This window comes from Octodon degus, unplaced genomic scaffold, assembly GCF_000260255.1.
Source record: "Octodon degus isolate 3935 unplaced genomic scaffold, OctDeg1.0 scaffold00124, whole genome shotgun sequence".
Taxonomy (NCBI): domain Eukaryota; kingdom Metazoa; phylum Chordata; class Mammalia; order Rodentia; family Octodontidae; genus Octodon; species Octodon degus.
In genome coordinates, this window is record NW_004524700.1 from 8903142 (window position 1) to 8904047 (window position 906).

The 906-nt window shown below is 40.4% G+C and overlaps 1 protein-coding gene across 1 annotated transcript; it reads left to right on the forward strand.

Annotated features, from left to right (window-relative positions):
* Window positions 1-495: 495 nt before the first annotated feature.
* On the forward strand, window positions 496-899 carry LOC101573379 (coiled-coil-helix-coiled-coil-helix domain-containing protein 1-like). The gene has a single exon (XM_023700547.1). The coding sequence runs from the start codon at window positions 496-498 to the stop codon at window positions 850-852; it is 357 nt and encodes a 118-aa protein (XP_023556315.1). The 3' UTR covers window positions 853-899.
* The last annotated feature ends 7 nt before the right edge of the window (window positions 900-906 follow it).

Below are 906 nucleotides of genomic sequence, written 5' to 3' on the forward strand. Positions count from 1 at the left end.
AAAAAAAATAAATAAATAAGGGAACTCAAAAAAAAAAAAAAAAAAGTGATTGACGCCTATTTAGAATATCAATCCCTGATGCCCATCCTTATGTAGCTGTGTTTCCTCTTTTGTCTTGAGGTCTGGCCCATGTGGGAGTGTCTGTCTCCTCCAAGTTGCAAAGTCACCTTGTCTTCCATATTGCCTCCTTGAGGCAATATCCCTGTCTGAGTGCCTATAATATTTCTGTCTAATTCAGCTGCCTACAACAGTTTGAGTTTGGGGATAATAGGAGATCCCTGTAACATGCTTTATCTTAAAGAGTTTTACTATATAAGTAGGACTGATATCAGGTTTTAATGCATATGACACTCTTAAGCTATTGAAAGGCTGATGTTTTATGAGAAGTTGATTTTATCTGAATGACAATTAGCGTTGATTACATATGAGTAGGTATCTTCAGAAGTATGAATACATTTAGGTTTATTAAAAGAAGATATACAGGTGCGGTGCTCAATGGCAACGCCCAGCCTACAGGGATGCCTAGTGCGGCTGGCGAACCCACAGAAGCCTACACTGAAGCCCAACAAACCTCTCTTCCTAGCTAATAAAGTTGGAGAACGGTGCTGGGAGAAGGGCGAGGCAACATGTATCACAGAGATGTCGGTGATGATGGCTTGCTGGAAGCAGAATGAACTCCGCCACAGTGCATGCAAAAAAGAGATCCAGGACTTTTTTGATTGCTCTTCGAAGGCTCAGGAAGCCCGAAAGATGAAATCAAGACAAGAGACTTTGAGAGAGTTTGGAAGTTTACCTCCCAAGAAAATGAATAGGTTGTTACAGAGGTTTCCTAATAAACCGTACCTCATATGAAAATAGGAATGCATTTTCAGTCATTGTACTGTCATTTCTGAGAACATGCAGAGA